Raw genomic sequence first — 21,747 nt, forward strand, 5'->3', positions numbered from 1 at the left:
TCTTCATGATACAGCTGTTTGATGTTAATTTGAAAGCACGCCACCTTTCCTGCTGGAAACCACGCTGCACTTTTAACTGTACAGTAGATATGTTGATGTAATATGATAAATGAGCTTTAATTAGGTCCTGATTGACAAGATATTGAGGATTAAGTGCACCATGTACAGGTATCTTTGGCATACCTTAACATGAAATTTCCCCTTGTGGGACTAATAAAGGTATCTTATCTTATCTTATCATGACTCTGCACACTGCCCTGCACTGCATTCACTGTTTTATGATAAAGTATCACACAGTAATGGGAGCCTGGCCAGTTAAAACAAAAAAAACACAATCACATTACCAGTCTTACCAGCTGGGCAGTGGTTGGTTCTGTGCTCAGTGAGCTCAGCCAGACAGTCAAAGTCCTGTTGACAGTTGTCACAGGTGAAGATGGATTCGTCGTCCAAGTCATCGTCGTGATCTCGGTCATCGCGGTCCTCGTGCTCGTCTGGTTCTCCGTCTTCAGCACCGGTCCCCTCTTTGGGGTCGGCGTCTCTTTCAGATGCCGCTATGTCTGCAGAGAAACACATTACAAGTTTAGTCGTTGTTACTGTGAACGATCACAGTTCGGATCTTTGTGCCATTCGATATGATGCCATCCCATTCAAATATTCACTGCCCTCTGTTTCACCCACTTTCACTCTGCTGTCATTTTAGGTTAGGCTGCCGTGCCCGTCACTTAGACCTGCAGGTATTTCACAGGTGTTTTTGCAATAAGCTTTATTTAGAGTACAGCATATGTTAGTGACATTTGTTCACACTGATTCACAGAACAAACCAAACTTTTCAATGTTTTCTTGCCTTTTAAATAATTAATTGGTGTTGTTGTATTTCTTTTGTTCCTGCTGTCACACTCCGTTATTCTGTTCAGTTTGAGATGTCAAATTCAATTTCACATTGAAACACTTCCAAAAAGGCTTTTTATGTTAGAAGAATAGAGTCGGCATTATCACCTCCAAGACTCCTTGACAGGACTTACAGTTTTTTCTGATGGCTTAAGCACATTTTTTGTAACTATTGGCTATTTTTGCAAAACTCTACTCACAAATAAGAAAACCCTTCACAAAATCAGCAAAACATTGTAGTTTTCTTGCAAAAGCTAATAACTCTTGCTTAACTTTCCAAACCTTTGTAAAAATTGTATTTTCGTATCAAACAGTTAACACAAGCCATCACATTAATAAGCACACAATGCACCAACTACACACTGATGGTATGAATGAAAAACACATCTGGCTTTTGCTTTCTCTGTGCACCAGGTAGGCTATGTCAGTTTGAGCTCATACTTTTGTCTAGAGCTGGGCGATAAAACGATAACGATATGTATTGCGAAATAACTTTTTCTCGATAGAAAAATGAAACTATTGCGATAGACCTCATCTCTCTCTTCCTGTCTTATAAAAAAAACCAATAGCCAATAAAAATTAAGTAGCGCAGAGCCGAACCAATCACAGCCGCAGCATCACGTCACGTAACTTGTTACGTACAGCTCAAGTGCCAAGGCGCGCGTGTGTATTTGTTTGAGAAGCAGCCAGCCGCCGTGCGGGTTTTTGGTGACCAGAATACGAAGGGAACACAGATGACGGTTCCAATGTCGGAGAGATTGTCGAAAGGAAGGGCCAGAGAAGTTCCGTAGTGTGGAGGTATTTCGCTATTTGAAGTCTGACAAAAACAGCGTAACGCGCACTGTAAATTGTGCTGAAAGCATGTTCCCACAAAGTCTGGAAATACAACAAACCTTTTTATCACCTGAAGCAGTGCCACCCACTGGAGCACGCTCAATCTCTGACTGAAAGCGCTAATTCGTCATCGAAAACAACCAGGGGAATCCCTGTGAAGCAGCAACAGTCAATTGAGTCGGCCGCCAGCGTCTTACCATATGACAAAAAGGTAAGAGCCATAGCAACATAACGAATGCCATAGCTACTGTCTTGCTAAAGACATGCTACCAATAAACACGGTCGAAAATGAAGGATTCAAGCAGCTAATTAAGGTAATGGATCCTCGTTACCGACTCCCTGGACATAAACATTTCTCTCAGACAGCGCTTCCAAAGCAATATTATGTAAGTTGGTCAATTTTGTCTCTTTTTCTGTAAAATAAACTAAGATTTATTTTTAGAATTAATATTTTGTTTCTAAGTGGAACTGACAATTTAGTAGTCTGTTTTGTTTGTTCTATTGTAAAACTTAAACGCTTTAGCGGCTGCCTTTTGTGTAGATTGTAATATTTGCCTTTATTTTGCATAAAACTGGTGGTGGTCAGAGGGCCCGGTGGCGCCAGTGTCCGGCAGCCTCGCCTCTGTCAGTGCGCCCCAGGGCAGCTGTGGCTACAACGTAGCTTGCCATTGCCAGTGTGTGAATGTGTGCGTGAATGGGTGAATGACTGAATGTAGTGTAAAGCGCTTTGGGGTCCTTAGGGACTGAGTAAAGCGCTATACAAATGCAGGCCATTTACCATTTTTACCATAAAACTGAAGCCTCATTTAAGTACATCTGCCCTGTTGAACTTATTATGGAAAATGAATATTTAAATCAAAACAAGCTGCTGATTATTTCACATTTTATTTGTGAGCAACATCACATTTAAATCTTACATATATAGTTATTTGGCTTATATCGTGATATATATCGTTATCGCCTGAAATGAAAAAAGCATATCGTGATATGAAAAAATCTTATATCACCCAGCTCTACTTTTGCCATAGGTCCGTAAGCATTGAGGGATCCAAACTTCAAGTACTGGTGTTTATTCACACACATCAAAACAAACACAAGTGTTTATTTCTAAGTCCAAACAAAACAGTAATTTCACTGAGGAAAAAAAAGAAATCAGTCTACATCGTGTCGTCTCTCTGGGTCCGGCCACAAAATTTCATCTACATCACATGTAATGTCCTCTAGTCCAAGGCACCGGGGAAAATATCTTCTGGAATGGCGTATCCAGGTCTGACATGATGCCTGGTCAGTATCCCCACATGCCTCCTCCATTGCCTGTAAAAGGGCTATGCGTTGATGGGGATGACGGTCATAGACCTTCCAGCGCCAGGCAGAGAAGAACTCTTCAATTGGATTCAAGAATGGAGAGTATGGGGGGAGGATGAGTACAGTGAAGGATGGGTGATCTGTAAACCAGTTGCAGACCAAAGCAGCCCTATGGAAACTAACATTGTCCCATATGGTGACGTATCTGGTCTGCTCTGGTCTCTGAACATTGGTGAGCATGTCATGTAAGGTGTCCAGGAATGTAATAATGTGTGCAGTGTTATATGGGCCCAGGGTTGCATGATGGTGAACAACACCATTTTGACTTATAGCTGCACACATAGTTGTGTTACCACCACGTTGTCCTGGGACATTGATTATGGCACGGTGTCCAATAATGTTCCTGCCACGTCTCCTTGTCTTAATGAGGTGAAAACCAGCCTCATCCACAACAAACTGCTCATGACCCATCTGCCTCTAGCTCCATCACTCTCTGGACAAGACAAAACAAATGCAGCACAGCAGGCACATGCACAGCACTACAGTATGCACTTCCAAATTCAGCAAGGCAAGGCAAGGCAAGTTTATTTATATAGCACAATTCAACAACAAGGTGATTCAAAGTGCTTTACAGAGACATTAAAAACAAAAACATGATTTGAATTTGATTAAAACAAGCAAACAAACAAACAAACAAAACAGTATATAAAATCAAATATCAAAACAGTAGATAAAATCAGAACAGTAGATAAAATCAGTAGTTAAAAAGTAGGTTTTGAAATTTAAACTTAAGTGTGGATTTGGTGCTTTATTCAAATGCAGCTGAGAATAGGTGAGTCTTCAACCTGGTTTTAAATAAACTGAGTGTTTCAGCTGATCTGAGGCTTTCTGGGAGTTTGTTCCAGATATAAGGAGCATAAAAGCTGAATGCAGCTTCTCCGTGTCTGGTTCTGACTCTGGGGACTGATAACAGACCGGATCCAGATGACCTGAGAGATCTGGAAGGTTCATACTGGGTCAGGAGGTCACTGATATATTTCGGTCCTAAACCATTCAGAGCTTTATAGACCAGCATCAGAACTTTAAAGTCTATCCTCTGATGGACAGGCAGCCAGTGTAAAGACCTCAGAGCTGGACTGATGTGGTCCACTTTTTTGGTCTTAGTGGGGACTCGAGCAGCAGAGTTCTGAATGAGCTGTAGTTGTCTGACTGATTTTTAGGTAGACCTGTAAAGATGCTGTTACAGTAATCAAGCCTACTAAAGATGAATGCATGGACTAGTTTTTCCAGGTCCTGTTGAGACATCAGATCTTTTATCCTTGAAATATTCTTGAGGTGATAGTAAGCTGATTTTGTTATTGTCTTAATGTTTTTCTAAGTTTAGGTCTGCATCCATCACTACACCCAAATTTCTCGCCTGGTTTGTGGTTTTAGGTGTATAGATTGAAGTTCTCTGGTGACCTGTAATCGCTTTTTCTTTGGCTCCAAAGACTATTACTTCAGTTTTGTTTTTGTTTAGCTGGAGAAAATTGTGGCACAACCAGTCATTAATTTCCTCAATGCATTTACCAAGAGCCTGTACAGGGCTTCGGTCTCCTGGTGACATTGTGATATATATTTGTGTGTCATCTGCATAGCTGTGATAGTTTACTTTGTTGTTCTTTATAATCTGTGCCAGTGGGAGCATGTAAATGTTGAACAGAAGGGGTCCCAAGATGGAACCTTGGGGAACTCCACATGTGATACTTGTCTGCTCAGATGTGAAGTTACCTATTGATACAAAGTATTTCCTGTTTTCTAAGTATGTTTTGAGCCAGTTTAGTACAGTTCCTGAAAGACCTGCCCAGTTCTCCAGTCGTTTGAGTAATATGTTGTGGTCAACTGTATCAAATGCTGCACTGAGATCCAGTAAAACTAAGACTGACATTGTTCCACTGTCTGTGTTCAGACATATGTCATTAAACACTTTGGTCAGAGCGGTTTCAGTGCTGTGGTTCTGTCTAAAACCTGACTGGAAGGCATCATAGCAGTTAGTCTGTTTTAAGAAGTAATTGAGCTGTTGAGAAACTGCTTTTTCAATAATCTTACTTAAAAATGGGAGATTTGAGATCGGCCTGTAGTTATTCATTTGTGTCTTGTCAAGATTGTCCTTTTCAGTAGAGGTTTAATTACAGCAGTTTTTAGTGGTTCTGGAAACACACCTGATATTAAAGAAAAGTTGACGATCTGTAACAGGTCTGACTCAAAGTCTTTGTGACCTTTTTGAAAAAACTTGTTGGCAGGACATCTAAACAGCAAGAGGAGGAGTTCAGTTGACCTAAGATGTCCTCCAGGTCTTTGCTGTTAATAGGGTTAAACTGTTTGATGGTGTTTAAACAGTTTTTCGTGGACACAGTACATTTCCTGGATCTGCTGTTGATGTACCAATTGCTTGTCTAATCTTTTGGATTTTTCTGTGAAGAATTTGGCAAAGTCATTGCAGGCCGTGGTCGAATGAAGTTCAGCTGCCACTGACACAGGAGGGTTTGTTAGCCTGTCAACTGTAGAAAATAAGACCCGAGCGTTATGACTGTTTTTAGTGATGATGTCAGAGAAGTAGGACCTCCTTGCACTCCTCAGTTGTAAATTATAATTGTGAAGTTTCTCTTTATAGATGTCATAATGAACCTGGAGGTTTGTTTTCTCCATCTGCGCTCAGCTTTCCTACACTCTTTTTCATTTTTCACCAGTGTGGAGTTTCTCCATGGAGACTTTTTCCTTCCAGAGATAACCTTCACCTTAATGGGAGCAATAGTGTCCATTACATTTAACATTTTAGCATTGAAGCTATTGACGAGCTCATTGACTGAACTTCTGGACAGGTCAGGTGTTAATGGGAAGACCTGGTTAAAGATCTCACTACTGTGTTCAGTTATACACCGTTTTGTGATTACTGCTGTTGATATATTTGTGTGGGCTGAGATTTTACTTTCAAAGAAAACACAGTAATGATCAGACAGGCCCACATCAGACACAGAAACCTTTGAAATGCTCAGGCCCTTGGAGATCAGTAGGTCAAGAGTGTGTCCTCTATTATGTGTGGCCTCTGTTACATGCTGAGTCAGCCCAAAGTTGCCCAGAGTGTTACTCAGGTCTTTAGTCCCTTTGTCCTGAGGGTTGTCCACATGGATGTTAAAATCCCCAACAATAATTACACAGTCGAAACACAGATCACAGACAGCAGTTCACTGAGGTCATTAAAAAAGTCTGTGCAGTATTTGGGAGGCCTGTAAACATTAAGAAACACAACTTTGGATGGGGCCTTCAGCTGTAAAGCCACATATTCAAAAGACTGAAAACTTCCAGGAGATAGCTGCTTACATTGAAATGATTCATTAAATAAGACAGCAACCCCTCCTCCTCTCCTGCTCACCCTGGCCTCACTGATAAAACTGTAAGAGGGGTCGACTCGATGAGAACAGCTCCACTGTTACTTTGGTCCAACCAAGTTTCAGTTAAAAACATAAAATCAAGGCTATGCTCGGTGATTAAATCATTAATTAAAAATGTTTTCCCAGCTAAAGATCTAATGTTTAATAAAGCCAACTTAAGTGTTTTAGAGGTATTATTTGCCCCCTCGTGTTTGGGAGCAGTCTGTGGCACACAAGGTATGTTTACTATATTTAAAGATCTTTTAGAGTGCAGCTCTCTGTGTTTTGACCAGGCCACATGTCTCCTTCTGTCACCTAAAAGTACAGAAATTTTAAACCCTTCTAATAAACAGGGTCCCAGCTTCTCCTGGGAAAAGTCACCACTGCCATAATCCTCGCAGCCCGGACCCTCCACACAACACATAAGAGACTGCGGAGACAGGGCATGAAGGTGGTAAGTACCAGTGATAGTATAGCTTACCTGCACATAGTCATATCGCAGCTGTTTTACACGTTCACTGTTTCTTTCCAAAGGTACTCTGTAGATTTGTTTCATTTGGATTCTGTTGCGGGCAAGTACACGACCTAATACAGAAATGCTCACATTTTGTATGTTTTGGAAGGTCATCCTCAATTATGCGCTGCTGAATTTCGCGCAGCCTTATGGAATTATTTGCAATCGCCATATTGACTATATGCGTTTCTTGGTCTGCAGTGAACATGCTTCCTCTGCCCCCAGCATCTGGTCGTCTAGCAATTCTGTAAAGTAACAATTTCAGTATTTTTCCATCTATGGTATTGTTGTGTTTCTCATTAGCATGGCAGTGCAACAAATCTTAGTGCAAAGTGACTGTACGAACCAACTCTCATTTCAAAATGTCCTTATGATGCTTGCTACAGTGTAGCAGCTCGAGTTAGGCTGAACCCGTTGGCCAGCTTCCCTCAGGGTCACTCCATGGTTGATTACATGGTCCACTATTGTAGCTCTGATGTCATCAGCAATTCTATTTCTTACTCTTCTTACCCTTCCTCTCCCCCCTCTTCATCCTCCTCTTGCTCCTCCTTGTCCTCTTCCTCTAACTTCACCTCCTTGTCCTCGTCATCCTCTTCATCCTACTTCTTCACCTCCACGTCCTCTTCCTCGGCCTCCTCTAATTCTCACTCTTCCTGCTCCCTCCATTGTACTCCACACGGACAGCTTACCTGTATTATAGTGCTTAGGCGGATTGCAAAGTGAACTGATTATCTAAAACAGTTTTCACATGTGACAGTGTGCCAGACAGTTGGCAAAATACTGTAAATAATAGCCATAAATGTGTATAGTTTTGCTAGGAGTGTGTTGATCATTTGGAAATTGAGTGTAAAGCAGTGAGTTGTGCTTTTAGTTTTGCAAACTCAGTGAGTGGTTTTGCCATAAGTATTAATAGTTTTAGAAATTGTGCTATAAGAAGCACAGTTAGGGTTTAAGCATTCAGAAAAAACTGTAATACGGAACCAAACACTTAAAACCTCGAAGTAGAGTAATCTGTTCTGCTTCTGAGTTTGGTTCTGGTTCTTGTCTCTCTCGCTCCCTCGGCTCTGTCGTGTCTCTGTGTTCGTTACTCTTCCTGTTTTATTTTGGTAGTCCTGTCCTGTGTGCTTCACGTTCACTTTACTTCCTTTTGTCATTTAGTGTCTTCAGTTCAGCTCTGTTCCTGTGAGCCTCCACTTCCCCCATTTATTGTCTCAGCCTCCCCCCGTCTCCTGTCGGATCATCTTCCAGCTCCTGATCCTGTGTTTCTAGTTTAGTTCCCCTGTAAAGGTTTTGTTAGAGTTTTTCTGCACCCTTCTTTGTTCTTTGCTTGTGAGTCTGCATTTGGGTCCTTTTCTCCACAATGCACGATCGACGTCCCCACGAGTGTCTCACGGTGTGTCACAGCGTGTCACAGAGGCTACGTCCACACTAGCCCGGATAAATTTGAAAACGACATATACAGTTAAGCCCATAATTATTCATACCCCTGCCAAATTTTGACTTAAAGTTACTTTTGTTCAACAAGCAAGTTATTTTTTGACTGGAAATGACACAGGCGTCTCACAAAAGATAATAAGATGATGTACAAGACGCATCATTGTGGAAAAAAAATATTTCTCAGCTTTTATTTACATTTGAGCAAAAAGTATCATGTCCAGAATTATTCATACCCTCTACAAACTGTCACAGTCTCTGGGAAAATCCAAAGTTCCATACCATTCCAAATAGTCAAAGCTGTTCTAAAGCATCCTAATTACCCTGATTAATTGGAAATAGCTGTTTTGATCAACTCAACAGGTGAAAAACAGCAGCTCTCTGCAGGTGGTCTGTGGACAGTCATGGCTAAGACAAAGGAACTCAGTGAGGACCTGCAGCTGTGCATTGTGGCTGCTCACAAGTGAGGAATGGGCTACAAGGCCATATCCAAATGTTTTCAAGTTCCAGTGGCTACAGTGCAAAGTATTATTAAAAATACAAGATGTTCCGCACTGTGGAAAATCTCAGAGGACGTTGTCGGAAGCCAAAAGTGAAACCTGTGCTGGCCAGGAGGATAGTGAGAGAGGTGAAAAAGAATCCAAGGATCACCACCAAGGCCATTCTGGTGAATCTGGGCTCTGCTGGTGGCAATGTCTCAAGGCAGACAGTCCAACGGACACTGTTGGGTTCCACGGATGCAGACCAAGGAAAAGCGCCACTTCTCCAGGCACTTCTAAGGCATGCAAAAGCTCGTTTGGCCTTTGCAAATGCTCATCTGGACAAAGAAGAAGGTTTCTGGTCTTCAGTGTTATGGTCAGATGAAACAAAAATTGAATTATTTGGTCACGATGATGTTGCCTTCATTTGGCATAAAAATGGAGAAGCCTTCAACCCAAAGAACACCATCCTCACTGTCAAACATGGTGGTGGGAACCTAATGCTTTGGGGGTGTTTTTCAGCCAATGGACCATGGAACCTAATCACAGTAAACAGCACCATGAAAAAAGAGCAATACATGAAGATTCTCAACAACAACATCAGGCAGTCTGCAGAAAAACTTGGCCTTGGGAACCAGTGGACATTTTAGTACGACAATGACCCAAAACATACAGCAAACGTGGTGAAGAAATGGTTAGCAGACAACAACATTAACGTTTTGCAGTGGCTAGCCAGAGTCCTGACTTGAATCCAATTGAGAATCTGTGGAGGAGCTAAAGATCAGGGTGATGGCAAGAAGACCCTCCAACCTGAAAGATTTGGAGCTCATTGCTAAAGATGAATGGGCAAAATGCCTGTGGAGCGTGCAAAAACCTGGTCTGCAATTATAGGAAGCGTTTGATTGATGTAATAGCCAATAAAGGCTTTTCTATTGATTATTGAGAAGGGTATGAATAATTCTGGACATGATACTTTTTGCTAAAATATAAATAAAACCTGAGAAAATTTTTTTTCCACAATGATGCCTCTTGTACATCGTCTTATTATCTTTGGGAGACACCTGTGTCATTTCTGCTCAAAAAAGAACTTGCTTGTTGAACAAAAGTAACTTTAAGTCAAAATTTGGCAGGGGTATGAATAATTATGGGCTTAACTGTATGTCTGAAAACGCTCCGCGTCCACACTATCATTTTCAGTTGTTTTCACAGAGTTGTGCGTCCACATTGAAACTGACGAAAACGTTTATGTTCCAGTCCTGCGCATGCGTGAAATGCAAGACGATTCGACCTGCCTCATTTCTGTCTGCCGTTTATTTACTTTCCGGCTCTTTGAAACGTCGCAGCAGAATGTCGAGGAAAAGCACCGTGTTTTTTAGAGGGACTAACAATGAGGTGGAGTTAGAGCTGGGCGATATGACCCAAAATTCATATCTCGATATTTTTTTAAAGCCATAAAGTAAGAACAAAAAGAGAGTTCTTAGTCAAAGCTGTGTCCCAGATGTCACACAGGCACTTTTATTAACATACAGCATAGATGTACATGAATTATGAGCATTTATTAAATAATGATGCTCTATAAATAAAAGAAAACTATGTTGTTTTGTGCATAACAAAGAGCAAATTGTGCAGTCAAAATGTAAACTAACAGACGCTGACCATAATAACAAAGACAGATTTCACAGCTGCTCTGTTCCCAACTTCTACTGCGTGACTGACAGCCTGGAGTTTGAAATCCGCTTCGTAACCATGTCTCTGAACAGGAGCCATTTATGGTCCTTATACACACTGTCACGGTAATATTACGTTGAAGCACAGCACGTATCACTCCGCGAGGCTCCTCGGTAGCTGTAATGCTCGACAATCCATCAAGCGGTGCAGCTCCGTAGCTTACCAAAGTCGAACTAAAACATGTTTTGACAGATTGCTGAGCGCTGTGTATCACATAAAATCGGTTCGCGGTCATCAAGCACAACCAGAATTCATACAAAAGGCGGCGCAGTCAACTTTTGAGAAGATGAAAGGATTTCAGGCCGTGCATGGCGTTAGCGTGGCTAGCTCGTTAGCGTGGTTAGCTCGTTAACACGTTGACGCCCGTCCAGTCCCACGCGACGGGCAATGCGCAGTAACTCATTAACGGAGCTGAGGTCGAGTAACGTTGCGTAAAGACAAAAGTGGACTAAAGAGAGGCAAACTTGCGGCTCCGCAACTATAATTATAACGTAACATAGACTATATCGATATAAAGGATATTGTCACATCTTATATCTCGTATAAAAATATATCGATATTTTTAAAAATCTCGATATATCGCCCAGCTCTAGGTGGAGTTGTTGCTGTGAGTAACACAAAAGTACCAAGTTGCAAAAGCGAGTGAGAATTAAAGAATATGAAGAAAAGCTGTCTGGAGGACGTACAGACTGATATTAACCTTTAATAGGGCTGTCAAACAAAACAACTGCTGTATAATGCCCTCCGCTGCCTTGGTTGAAGTGGTCACATGACTGCATCATATGACTAACATGTGTCATCGTTTTAAAAAGTCTCAGTTTTTGCTGTCCACACTGCGACCGTTTTCAAATGTATGCATTTTCGAGAGCGTTTCCAAAACGCTGCGTTTTTTCCTTGGGGAAAACGCCGTCTCAGTGTGGACAGGAGGCCAAAACGGAGAGAAAACGGTGCGTTTTCAAACGAAAACACATTAGTGTGGACGTAGCCTGAGTGTCACAGAGTGTCATAGTGTGGTCTTAACAACAGCACAGAACTGGTTATCATTTATTGCATCCAGTGTAAAAAGTGAGTTACCAGCCCTGCACTGCCAATTACTTTATACTGTGTGTGGATTATCACTTAGCATGTGATGTAATGTGAATGTGTGTGTCCTGGTAGCACACAGCAGTGTGAGAGGGGACCAGTGGAGGCTGTGGAGGCCCAATCCTCACCGCTCCATTGTGTCTCCATTTTCACACCTTATTATCACATTATAAACGCTGAGGATCCAAAGGACGACACTGAAGACACTTGGCTTCAGAGATGATACCAGAGGAGAGAAAAGAAAAGCCCTGCTAACACATAAAAGTCATAATAAAACACAATCAATCAACGACTGCAAATATGACAATGATGATGCACAGACCAGAGAAGATGCCAGGAAAAAAAAAGGATAAGCAGTGGGGACAGCCTGAGATCGAGAGCAATGTTTAAACATTTAAGATAACAATTCTGAAAAGATTATTCTACAAAAAATAAGGTAATTCAACATAGCACATATTAATTATTATATCACACAGTTCATGAAGCTTCATCAATGCAGAACTCAGAAAAGTTAAATCTCACCTTTTAAATCTGTCCAGTTGAGAACCAATGAGCTCCACGACTAATGAAAACTATTTTAAGAGAGTGCAGCTACAGGTCAAAGCGATTAAGCTCCAAGTCAGTTTTGTCCATGAGGAGCTCGAAACATCATTTAACGTGCACACGCGATAGAAAGGCGCCGCTTTGTTATATGTTGCTATTTCTGGCTCTTAATTTCAGGGTGAGTCTGGTAGAAAAAGTCTGACCATCAAAACTTAGTAGCCAGGTCAGCATCAGCGTGTACGAGCAGGTACACTTACACGGCGTTTTCCCCTCGCTGTTATTATTTTAGTCTGACTAACTAAGTTTGGGTGTAAGAGGACGCCTGTTAGGGGAACGTGAGGAAAAGTGAATCAGGCACAGCACTCTGATTTATTATGGCAGCAGTATGATGGGAAATAGGGATGAGGGATGCTGGGAGGTGGGGAACGAGAGACTGAGGTGATGTGGTGTTTGGGGGACGCAGGAGAGGAAGACAGTGATGGAGGGAGAGAAGGAGGAATAGATGAAGGGATAAGGAAGAAGTGAGGGAGGGTGTTGGCCATCTGTCCAGTGGTGAGAGCGCCGTCTGGCCGGGGAGAGAAAACAGCCCCTTGGCTGACAAACTGCACGTGCACGCTCCTCATTGTGCACACGCACACACATAAATGCATACATACCAGAAGCACACAAAGGGTCTATACACATACTTTAAATATGTGTGTTAACAGTCAGCTTTTCAAATACACACCAGGTTTTTGTCAAATTTGTAGGAAGTGAATAAAACACGATGCAGGCTGCTATAAAAGGCATTTCAACTTTTTTATTTATATATTATCTGAACATGCATACATGCAGAAAGCAAATATGGACATACTACATACAATGTGCACACAGTCCCCGGGGTTCCCTGATGCCAGAGGTGAGGGCAGCGCCAACTCCACTGCATGCCAACACAACCTGCTGTCATAGCAACAGAGACAAGAGATGGATTTGCACCCCTCCCTCCTCATCACTCGCTTATTTTCTCTTTCTGTACTTTTTTCAAATAGTGTTTCGCCCCCAAATCCTGTGCAGTGAGATAAAGAGATGGGTGATGAAGATAAAGGGATGAGAGGGGCCAACAGGAGGGGCTGGTGTTTACACACCGCTCTCTGTGGTCCTCTGCTACCCACCCACCCTGTAATTAGGACTTCTCTTACGGGGAGAATTTGATGAGGGCGGGCTTCAAGAGAGCGCTGTCGCTGTAAGCTCGGTTATGATCATTACCACTCTGGAGCAGACCTCCTGGCTTGGCCAGCGTGTGTGTGTGTGTGTGTGTGTGTGTGTGTGTGTGTGTGTGTGTGTGTGTGTGAGATGACAGTAATATCGTCCGTAAAAAAGAAAAATTTATATAAGCAGTAAGTAAACACGGCCTTTATTTTTTTATGCTGCCTGAGTTCTATAAAAGCACAAAATTGCAGTTTTATTGACTCCTCATGAGGCTACAGTGGTTTAAAAGTGCCATTTATGACACATTCTATTCAATTTTATACCCATTTAGCAGAAAATATCCTTTAGTGTGTATACAAAAGTGTTTCCAGTCAAAATGACTGCACTGTGTTACTTTATAAATTTTTACTTTGTCATTTTTCACTTAGTTCCTAAAACACTCTCACACCACCAGAGATGGGCAGTAACGCGTTACTGTAATCTGATTACTTTTTTCAAGTAACGAGTAATGTAAGGGATTACTGTTGCAAAAACGGTAATTAGGTTACCGTTACTTTCCCGTAGGAACGCTGTGTTACTGCGTTACTAAAACCGTGAGTTTTTTGCGCGAATGTCTCATGACAGTGACGTAAGCGAGTGCGACGTTCGTGACAACAGCTGTGTGCAGATCAACAATGGATAATATATCGAGAGAGTATGAGCGTGCAGCGTTTAAAGCGTGGAAGTACTGACCTTATTTTGAGTTTGATTCCATAAAAAGTGACAAAAACATTAGTGTCCACTGTTCACTGCGTGGGAAGAAAACTTCTTTTACAGCGAAAAAAGCCCTAAACTTCCAAGCAAGCAGCGAAAAGCGCCACGACTGTAACGGAAATTCACAGAGAAACTCGCATGAGTCTTCAACTGACCGCTGCAGCACACCTGCACCAGGGTAAACCTCCGCCGCCTACCCCGGTCCTGCTTTACAGGTGAAAATAGAGCAACTAGCCTTTGACTTTATTTATTTTCTGCTGTGTTTTACTCGCATCTATTTGAAAGTCTGACTGTAAACACAAAAAAATATTTTATTTTATGTGCTGGAATGTGCAGAAAATAGGTTTAAATGTTAAACAAATTTCTTCCAGTCAGAGAATGTTGCATATAATTAAGTTTTTGCTTGATGCATAAAGTTAAAAGATTAAAACTAATAAAACAAGTTTAAAAAGAGACTTTTCCATTTGATTACATTTTGTATGATGGATTATGCAGAAAAAGTAGAACTGGGCTGAAAGATCTATCGCTTTATCACCTATTCAGGTGGTAAAATTGTTTTTTAAAAGTAACTAAGTAACTAAGTAATTAATTACTTTTGAAAATAAGTAATCAGTAAAGTAACGGGATTACTTTTTTGGGGAAGTAATCAGTAATTAGTTTCTGATTACTTTTTTCAAGTAATTTGACCAACACTGTGCATCACCTTTCTCCTCCTCTTAGATGCTCCACCCAATCATAGCACAGAGAAGCAGCGGGCCTACTTAATGAAAGCAGATGACTCCCACGGGTGCTCGGGGTACATACAGAGGTGTGCGTCTGTGTGTGTGCGCATGAGTGTGTGTCCGCAGGGTATTGATTGAATATTATGACAGCGGTCCCTCGCAAATAACATCTGCGTGTCATCCACTTGCATTCTCTATGGCGCGTGCACACACACACACACACACACACACACACGCACACACACGCACACACACGCACACAGAGTGACATAGCTGTAGTCACTTATAGACACACAAACGCACACATCTGAACACACTCTACTGAGAACCATAATCTCTGAGTCACAGACAGTCGCTACGCCAGGAATAACTACACACTCTTTTTCTAAATCACGCCACACACACACACACACACACACACACACACACACACACGGTTCATTCTTATGTCAGCCACAGAGGCTCGTCCTGCAGTTTAACTACAGGAAATATTCCAAATGTACAGCGCGACTTATGTGGGTTGTTTTCTATCACTCACAGAACTCTGATGATTTTTATTCTAGCCATATAATGAGGGACTGCGTCACACCTGGGATACACAACATGCATTTAAACGAAATTAACCAGTTAGTTGGATGGAACAGCAGCTGTATTCTGGGTACCTAAAGATTTAAACCCAGTATTTGGGGGTGCAGGGAAAAAAAGAGCCTCAGTGCAGACTTTGTGCTTAAACGTCATTATGGCATCTTAACCAGCTTTTTCACTTTGCTGGTTCTTATTGCAAAGTTGCATCCACAGCTATTAGCCCAAAGTGAAACCTTGGATTAAAGAAAACGCACTACAGAACGAGCACTGTGATTGGTTCCAAATACATATACTACCACAGAGACGATGAATATCCCAGCTTCATATTAAATATTATGAGCTATTTTCACAGAAAGGCCCGAGTGTGTGACAGCACACAACATCAGTGTGGATGTGGAGAAAAGAGGTTTTACGCTGTGCCTCTCTTGGGGAAATGTAATAAGCAATATTCCTGGCTGCAGCCTCACTAACCTGAGGACTGTTTATTAACACATACAAATATAAATATATAAACGGGTAGCTCAGGAATAATGAGGTCACTTTACATATCTGCAGGAAAGCTATATCCAGGTGGTGTGTGTACACAACGTACCGCTGCATGCCTGTGTGTGTGTGTGTGTGTGTGTGCACGTGAACCCTGGGTAATTAGATAAAGAGAAGTGAATTAGCAGAGTCCACGGTGCAGAATGATGTTGCACAGCCTAACCACGCCTAGCTGAGACCCACTAATCACCACTCGTTAGGCTCACAGAACAGTATGTGTGGAGGGTTGTGTATTTTCGTAGCACGGGTGTATTTGTTAAGATCGCCTGCGTGTTTTCTCTCATTAACCACATTAAAATGACTTCATTGAAGTAATTAGTGAGCTAAATGATAATAAGCCATAAACACACTGGATAGGAGAGAGAAAGACACAGAGAACTGATTCCCTCTCCCCTCGAAGAAACGAGATATAAACAAAATGACGGATCTGAGCACGCTCAGTATGGACGCGCTGTCCTACAGGCGCTCTCTGTGAGCAGTTGCCAGGATGTGCTAGTGGAGACACAAACTGGAACACCAAAAATCAAACGCACACAGTCAGCACGTTCATCCTACATCTCTATATATCCTTTGGGAAGCAAACTAGGGAACTAATGAACTCTGGGAAATGTTCCTGAACTGCCCCAGGGTGACAGAAGTGCACTGAAAGAGCGCGCCAAAGCTGGAGGGGGAGTTAAAGGGGAATAAAACATACTGCAATACTGCAAAGGTAAGGTAGTTATTCAAGTGTTAGATTTGGCAGCCAGGAGATGCTACTGTGGCCTGTGTGGGACTCTGCAGCTCAGAGAGACGTGTTTCTGCTGGCCAAGCATACACACGCACGCACGCACGCACGCACACGCACACGCACGCACACGCACACACACACACACTCTCTGTGTATCCCCAAAAGAGGCATCAAAGGGCGGAAAAAAGTGTGTTGAGCTTCCAGGAAAATGTTTAGAAATCGGACATTTTCAACACAAAGCTCTGTTCCACATCACACTGCAGACCGGACCATGACTCACACCAGGCTGGATAAGAAACAGCTTCAAGTAAGACATGCATGTTATTATAAAATGATTTATTTTTATGGAACCACTATGAAGGTGGTGAGCTGCGTTTGGTGAGAGGTGCTCACAGGACACCTGAGTGAGAACACTGGCAGGAATGATGAAACAGGACCGGGAGCAATCTTATTCCACATGTTCACAGCTGGTTTGTTTTCGAGGATCTAATTATAAGTCCAAGGAGTGCACACTCCAGGTTGGGAATGCGTCGCTGCCCCAAGAAGAAGAGTTCAAGTATTTTACTGAAGAGTGACAGAGGAGTGGAGCACTGTCTGCAGTAATGCAGAGCACGGGGTCAGCTCTTCATCTGAGACCTAAGGGGGCCGGTCACGTCCAGTCTCCTGCTTCAACAAAACATCTATGGACACCACTATGCTGTAACATTAGCTTATGTACTAAGCACTGAGTGTAATTTATAGTACACAGAGTGCAGTATTGATCCAGTGGGGCTGAAAACACTTCATTTAATCGCGCTGCTACAAAACGAAGACACTGCTGCTGTGAGCACCGACTGGAGCTCCAAACATGCAGAACCAGAGAGACACAAAGGACGGTGGACACATTTGGCAATGATTGCACACTCAAATGCACACTGACACACACAGACTGAACAGGTGCAGCTGGACACAACAACACAGGCCTGCTCTCTACCTCCCAGGAGAATCACCCCCCCTCACCCTCTGCCTCTTCTTTCTGTGAGTTCTAGTGTGTGTGTGTGTGTGTGTGTGTGTGTGTGTGTGTGTGTGTGTGTGTGTGTTAGGTGGCTATATTAAGAAGCCCATCTCTCTCACCTCACCTCCTCCCATTTAGCTCCCACTTCATGTCCCCCCCAGTCTTCATGTGTGTGACTGTGTGTATTTTTTACAACCCCCCTCCCCAGAGGAGATCTGCTGAACCACAGAGTACCAGTCACACACAAATACACACTGACACGTGTTTATGCACACACACAGACACACACACCCCTGGGATGTGGTGCCGTAAGGGAGAGCAGCACCCAACGCCAGTGTCTGGAAACAGGATGATGAAAGAGGCATTCACGTCACGGAAGGAAGCAACAAACACACATAAAATCATCCAGACTTACCACGCAGACGCACACAGATCGACAGAATCACACACTCACAAACTGACAGCTGCTCGCTTATTTTGTTTTTTTGCTGTACGCATGCACACCGACACAAATGAGACAGAAAAGGGCTTATTGCTGCAAAACAGACAAAAACACAGATGCACTGTGCACTGTCACAAGCAGACAATAAGAGTTCACACACACGAGCACAGAACTGTTTTCCTGTGGTAGCCTTGGGGAAATTAAAACTACATTATGGACCTCCAGAGGAAAGCGGTGAGAGAGTGATGGAGGAAGAGAGAGGAAGCAGGAGAAAAGGGGGAGAGAGAGAGAAAGAGTGAGAGGAGGGCCAGTGTCCTGTTTTTCTCAGCTCTGGCCACCACAAAGCTATTACAAGGAAGCAGGAGAAAAGTGATACAGCCTGCAATCTCTCCTCTATGTCCGTCCTTTGTACTTGGAAAAAATCCTCTCACCTGCTGACATTCCTCACACACTCTGTTTATCCCAACTGGTGGACAGGAGGACGTGTATATTGTTGGCCATTGCTTCATATTTCATAGTCGTTATATTTCAGTCAGTGATATGCTTCGTTCCCTTCAGCAGTCACTTTGGTCACTAGTTCAATCTGGTGACTTCCCACTTTGCTAATTAATATTGTTATCTTATCATTTTAAGCACATTGGATCCTGTTAAGCGCAGCACAGGGCAGCAGTTTGTTGCAGTTTGCCTGCATGAGCTTCCTCCAAATGTTAATTGGTGAAACTCCAAATTGGCCTTGGATGGTTTAAGGTGTGACCCTGTAATGGACTGCATGTCTCACCCAATTCTAACTTCAGGCGGTATTTTGTAAGGCAATGATCTTAAAATAATCGAGAGAAAATAAAGACCCCTATGAGCAAGCACTTTGGCGACAGTGGGAAGGAAAAGCTCCCTTTTAGCAGGAAGAAACCTCTGGCAGAACCAGGCTCAGGGAGGGGCGGGGCCATCTGTCACGACCAGTTGGGGGAGGAAGACGGGACAACAGACGCACCGTGGAAGAGAGGCAGAGATTAATAACGACTAATTATTAAAAGCTAAGTAAGTGGAGAACAAAGACTGTGCACCGTGGGAATCCCCCAGCAGCATAACTAAGGCCGGATTCAGGGTCACCTGATCCCGCCCTGACTATGAACTAATCCTAACAGCAGAGACAGCGTCTGTGTCCCACATCCAAACTGGGAGATGGTTTTAAATAGTTTTAAATATGCTCGAAACCACAAGTTAGTCTTCAGTCGGGGTGATATGGTACTAAGAGATCTTTTATTCAAGGTCCTCAGAAAGGCCAAAGATTTTCTTATTGCTCCAGTTTGAACCTCTGACCAGGAACATAAAATCCACCATCTGTACAAACGCATTCAGAAACTGCAGCGCTTGGATATGCTCAAACACGCTTTCCTAATATTGACACAGATCTGACAGGTGCAGGAAACATTTTCACGGCTCGGTTTTGTCACCACATGTGTGTGTGTGTGTGTGTGTGTGAACATATATACACACATTCACACAGAAGAAGAACAACAATGAGAAGGTCTCAGCTTCTCAGTTTCAGCTCAGGGACCTGACAAATCTTTTCCATGATGACTCACTGGATCGTTCTGTGTGTGTGTGTGTGTGTGTGTGTGTGTGTGTGTGTGTGTGTGTGTGTGTGTGTGCACGTGCGTGCGTGTGTGTCACTGTAGTCTGCAGCAGACTGTCAGTGTGATTTGAGGAACACATGATTCCAGAGAAAGAGAACAAGTTCATCACCAACAGTTTATTAGCACGTGACCCTCGAGTGCGGTCCTGCTCAGTTGGACATCACTCATGACTTCCTCTCTTTCACCCAAGACTGAAATACACGGAGCTTATAAACAAATAAAAAACACTGCTGCTATTTCCAACTACGTCTCTCATTTCCTCTTCTTCTCCTTCTTCCAGCACACTGGGAGAGCCAGGCAGCAACAGAGCAAACAGGGGAAGGGGACACGTTGTCTCTGTGTCCCGCTGAGGTGTGGCACGGACCGAAGGGAGAAGGGAAGGAGGGTTTCAGGGCACCTCAGGGGGCAGAAAGGCCAGGAGGAGGAGGAGGAGGAAAAGAGAAGGGGAAAATAAAACTATTCGAGTTGCCCTCACACTCCCTCCGCCTTCACTCAAGCAGGCCTTTCCAAACTCAACACACATTTTCCAGAGTAAGTCAAAGAAAGACTGAGGGATGGAAAAATAGCCTAGAGGGCTGGAAGTTTATGAATTAGGAAGCAGGATAGGAAGGTATATTTCTCCTTGTTCCCTTTCTTTTTTTGCTATTCCCCGTTTTCTCACCCCGTCCTTTTCAACATCATCTCTCAGGGAGGAAAGGAAGCGAGGTCTTCTTTCTTTCTAATCTGCTCGGGTAAGATGTAGGCAGCAGTTCTCGCTCCTCACCCCCTCCCTCTCACACATGCAAACTCATCCTAATGTCGCCCCAAATAAACACTCAAAAGGTAAAAGCACAAGCAAAGAGAGGGACAGAAAGAGAGCACGCAGATCACGCAGTGACATGGAGATGCTGGCAGTAACATCCAACCTGAGAGAGTGGCTGAGTAAGGGAATATAGGACAGTGTGTTTTTATGGTAGGAAGAGTTTGAGATAGTGTGTGTGTGTGTGTGTGTGTGTGTGTGTGTGTGTGTGTGTGTGTGTGTGTGTGTCATGGGACTCTAGCTTCCTGCAGGAACTGACACACACAGCAGTTCTAGTGAGCCACCCAGGACCTCAGTCAGCACCCCCCTTAACACGCACACTCACACACAGCCGCACACACACGTAGACCTGTACAGTGGCCCCTGGAGGAGAGTTAGCACAGTTTTGAAATGGGGGGGGGCAAGGATGGGAGGGTTCGGCACGTCATAGACACCCCAAGGGTCATACTTTCCTATCCTCCTATCCCTGCAGAGCTTAACGAGAGACGGGGCGAGAGCGGCAGAGAGAAAGAGAGATAACTGCATATTTACCACATTCAGCAGTATCTTACGTCCCTGCTGGGATCCAGTCAGAGGAAGTGTTTAACTGTTCTCTGATGCGCTGCAAACCGGAGCAGCAAAACTAACTACAGCTGACAAACACCTACAGTAGTCCAGCTGTTTCTGGAAAATGTGGACTTTGATCTTTACCGAGCACCAATCACAGCACTGAGGAAAACATCGCCAACGTTGTCGTGCCAAGCTTAGCATACGGGCCCAGCAGCTGCATCGTTTGCACACATGAACCTTTGACTCATTGCAGCAGTTGTGAGTCTGGTACAGGGACGTTTTCAATTGGAGCGAATCACAAAAGGTGTTTGTACAGAAAAAAGGCCGTGAGGCTGGAGTTTCTCCGATTGCAGTATTCCATGAAAGTAACATTAGTGCAGGGAGATTCAGTTTATCTGTGTTCATCTTCACTAACAAGCCCTACACCTTTAATAAACAAACAGCTTACACCAACTCTGCAGAGAGGATCACTACAACAACAAGAAAGCAGCTTCTTTGTAAACCAATTAGAAATCTGCCCTGTTCAGACACAGCTTCATGGTGAAGGCCAAATGTGACCTCTGTACTGAGGTGCCAAGGTAACAGCAGCACAT

The 21,747-nt window shown here is 43.2% G+C and overlaps 1 protein-coding gene across 1 annotated transcript in view; it reads right to left on the bottom strand.

The window, feature by feature from the left end:
* Positions 1-353: 353 nt before the first annotated feature.
* The window catches only part of LOC120437042 (zinc finger protein 423-like), a gene marked incomplete at its 3' end in the record, with an annotated part of 45,060 nt that continues 23,666 nt past the window's right edge, over positions 354-21,747 (bottom strand). The window contains exon 3 of the mRNA XM_039607772.1: positions 354-557. Coding sequence (XP_039463706.1) covers positions 354-557 — 204 coding nt within the window. The remainder of the gene's footprint in view (positions 558-21,747) is intronic.

Source organism: Oreochromis aureus, unplaced genomic scaffold (assembly GCF_013358895.1).
Source record: "Oreochromis aureus strain Israel breed Guangdong unplaced genomic scaffold, ZZ_aureus HiC_scaffold_375, whole genome shotgun sequence".
NCBI classification, from domain to species: Eukaryota; Metazoa; Chordata; class Actinopteri; order Cichliformes; family Cichlidae; genus Oreochromis; species Oreochromis aureus.